This window comes from Micropterus dolomieu, linkage group LG15 (genome assembly GCF_021292245.1).
Source record: "Micropterus dolomieu isolate WLL.071019.BEF.003 ecotype Adirondacks linkage group LG15, ASM2129224v1, whole genome shotgun sequence".
Taxonomy (NCBI): domain Eukaryota; kingdom Metazoa; phylum Chordata; class Actinopteri; order Centrarchiformes; family Centrarchidae; genus Micropterus; species Micropterus dolomieu.
The window spans coordinates 4,024,046-4,027,671 of record NC_060164.1 but is presented as its reverse complement, the minus strand read 5'-3'; the positions used below and the strand labels follow the sequence as shown (position 1 = coordinate 4,027,671).

General features: G+C 42.9%; 1 protein-coding gene across 6 annotated transcripts in view; it reads right to left on the bottom strand.

Annotated features, from left to right (window-relative positions):
* Positions 1–3,626, bottom strand: part of rasgrp3 (RAS guanyl releasing protein 3 (calcium and DAG-regulated)) — a 53,523-nt gene that overhangs the window by 24,207 nt on the left and 25,690 nt on the right. For 5 of the 6 annotated variants that reach the window (XM_046071152.1, XM_046071153.1, XM_046071147.1 and 2 more), the window contains exons 2-3: positions 2,245–2,383; positions 1,200–1,302 (exon numbers count right to left, since the gene is read on the bottom strand). In XM_046071152.1, the coding sequence (XP_045927108.1) occupies positions 1,200–1,302; positions 2,245–2,314 (173 nt within the window). In that variant the 5' untranslated portion in view covers positions 2,315–2,383. The remainder of the gene's footprint in view (positions 1–1,199; positions 1,303–2,244; positions 2,384–3,626) is intronic. The other variant, XM_046071148.1, reaches the window with a different exon arrangement.

The following is a 3,626-nucleotide window of genomic DNA, read 5'->3' as shown; positions in this document are numbered from 1 at the left end:
GTCCTTTCATCACTTCCCAGGAAACTCAACAAACGTAACCTCTTGGCCTCAGGTGAAGATACCAACGATGGTCGTTCAGTCTTGGCCTCAGGTGAAGATACCAACGATGGTCGTTCAGTCTTGGCCTCAGGTGAAGATACCAACGATGGTCGTTCAGTCTTGGCCTCAGGTGAAGATACCAACGATGGTCGTTCAGTCTTGGCCACAGGTAGTCTCAACGACTGTAACGACTGTCGTCACAACACCAAGGAACACTAACGAACCAGCGGTATCGATGACCCGGGCCAACGACCCCACTGAGGTTAAATAGCTGAGTTTCCCTGCCAGTCAGTCAGAACTGAAAAAGTCCTTTGGATAAGGGACGAAACGTCTTCCAGTATCTTCAACCAAGTCCAGTTGCCCTTCATTTTAACCCTCGTTGGATTGGATGATAATGAAACTGAGCTGGACTGATTATTATAAATGAGATTGTTGTCACACTTTATAACAGTTAGACCGCAGTAGTGATGTGCGATACCTCTTACGTTCCGATCCGATACTAAGTAAGACCAGTGCTGGTATTGCCGATATCGATATTTTTTACATGTTTTATTTCCACTTTAACATGTCAAGTTTCACCCGACATCATTTGATTCTTGTTTGGCCTGACAGGCTTCAGCACATAAACCTTTATTGTTGTTTTGTATCCTAAGTGGACCTAATGTTGGAATCTGTCTTGCCGGGAATCGTTCGTTTTGTGGTGTTAGTGGACTGCATTAACAGCAGAATAGCGGCTGTTCCAAGCAACACAGAAAACAGGTGTGTGCTTGATTTACATTATATTAATTCATTTAATGTAATGTAATTATCCAAAGCAACTTACAATTGCTATTTATGTCAGAGGTCACGCGCCTCTGGAGCAACAATAGGTAAAGTGTCTTGCACATGGACATAATGGTGAATGGGTCACCATGGGAATCGAACCCAGATCTCTCCCACCAATGGCATGGGTCTTATCCACTGCACCATCTCCACCCATTTAAAAGTAAGGTTCCAGCCCATTGACAATAGTAGTAAAAATTTTACTTAATAATAAGTGATTTCATTGAGCCCCTTTAAAGTACATATCATCAGCCAGCTTGAATACAATAGCCAGCAGTATTTTGACGTATCCTGTGTATTAGCTGTAGTTCCTGCAGGCTTTCTGCCAGATGGGATATATCATCAGGAGTTTTCGCGCCAGTTCTGAGGATGTAACATACCAGCGATGCATCAGCAGCAGGGTGCGAGGAAGCAGGTTGGCCTGCGTCTTCCCGCTGTCATCTATGAAGAGAAGTGAGTCACAAAATGTCACCATATTTAAACCGTAGGTAAAAGGTTACATTGATGTTCAAGAGGGAAGCCTAATCATGTTCTTCTGACTCACTTATCTTAAAAGGTAATACTTTTTTTTTCTCTTGTCAACCAATCTGATGAAAAGATTGAAACCAACATTGAACTCTCCTGCTAACAAATATAGTCTGTGTATCAAAGCTAGATACAACTTATAGAGCTAACGTTTGCTAAAACAGGTTTTAGCCGCTGTTCTAGGAAATGACTGAGCCTTTTTAAAAATGTAACTAAATATCTGTGAGCCATGTTTGGTGCTGAGAGCTACCGACAGGATAGGGTCAGAAAGTATTGTTGGTTTTGGTCTTTTCATGAGATTTGTTTAAAATAAGAACAATATAGAATAATGCCAGCCTTATCCTTTAAGTGTATCACAGCCTGTCTGAATGTCCCTCCTCTACAGCCCCCTAATTTCCCAGGCCCCTTTATTGCCATTTTCCATCCCTTCACAAGATGTCCCTGAACTTTTGTTCTTTTCATCTGGCTACCCAAACATCTACACACCTGTTTACACTTCTTTCATCTGCTCTGCAGTTGTCTGGCCTTCCCCACCCACTTCCTCACCTTTATCTTGTCCCCTTATCAGTCACTCTTACATTTACTGGTCCACTTCCCTCTGTTCCCATGTCACTTGCAATATGCTGCAATGTTGTCTAGTTGCACTTTGTCTTCACTTTAAAACAACCTGAACCTACCTACCTGCCAGTCTCATGCTTGCCTGCCTCTACTGGAACCTGCTTGTCTGCCTGTCACTGTCTGTAAGCTTTACAATCAATAAATCAATGCAATTAGCTTGGTGGTTTGGGCCCCAGTTTATGCCCGCTTTGTCAGGTAGGTAATCCAACCTTGGTTGAAATTCAATCACATCTCACTCACCAAATGCATGAATGCATTCATTTAAGAGTGCATCAAAAGTTGCTGCCTTTCCTAAGGTGGATGATCCCATAGTGGCAAGCTGGAGGAAGGACAGAGGTCAACACTTCCTGTTCACTGCTCTGGACCTTCCAGGGTTTTCCTGGGAGCAGGAGAGAGACCGTTATCAGTAAGAGAGTCATAACATTCAGACACATCTTATGCTAGCCAGGGTGGACATGTAATACAATTTATTAGAGCCCATATGCTATGTATACATATAATGCTTTTGTGACTCCCGATGGTTTTCCTGATCTTTATGGGGCACTTTATGTGATGTGAGAATTGAAATGATTCCTACACCTGATCATATTTCTAAGCCTAAACCATATCAGGCAACATACTCTACTGTGCAATTTCTTCAGGCTTTTCCTAGCAAAGTGTTGCAGTGCTGCAGTACCGGAGGCTGCAGTTTCAGGACCGCGATCCTAGGACCGGAACTTCATTTGTAGGACCCTTGTTTACTTTGATACTGCCAACTAGCTGGCTGGCTAAATATGTTACTTCTATCTTCTTGACAGCCCCCCGAAGCCAGTTACCCTTACAACAACACTCAACGAGTGTGTGCCTAACTCTAAGTTATTGATTATATGCATGTCAACTGGTTAACCCTACAGCTGTGCGTTACCTTCTTTGTGTTGCTGTGCATTACCAACCACCACTCCACTAGATGGGGCTGTCACAAAAGAACTACTGTCCCAAGATTGCGTGGGTCCTGAAACAAATGAAAATGCTCTGTACTTGTATAGCGCCTTTCTAGTCTTTTCGACCACTCAAAGCGCTTTTACACTACATCTGCATTCACCAGTCATACACATTCATTCAAACAGAAACTAACATTCAGACACATTCATACACTGAGCCTAAGTGCTCAAACAGAAACTAACATTCAGACACTGAGCCTAAGTGCTCAAACGGAAACTAACATTCACACACATTCATACGCTGGCAGAATAGCCGCCAGGGGCAAATCGGGGTTCAGTATCTTGCCCAAGGACACTTCGACACGCAACCAGGGGGAGCCAGGGATTGAACCGCCGACCTTCCGATTAACGGCCAACCCGCTCTACCTCCTGAGCCACAGCCGCCCCGAAACAGCAGCCTCCGGTACCGCAGCTACAGTACATAGTATTGGGTCATTGGGTCATCCTGGCTCACTTTCTCTGGCTCTACGCTAGGGCTGAACGATAATAATAATAATAATAATAATAATAATAATAAATTTTATTTGTAGAGCACTTTTCAAAAACAAAAAAGTTACAAAGTGCTTTAACAAGTGTAAAAACAATAAAACACAAAATAAATACATGATAAAAGCAAGAAAACACTTCAGAGACTAAAATACA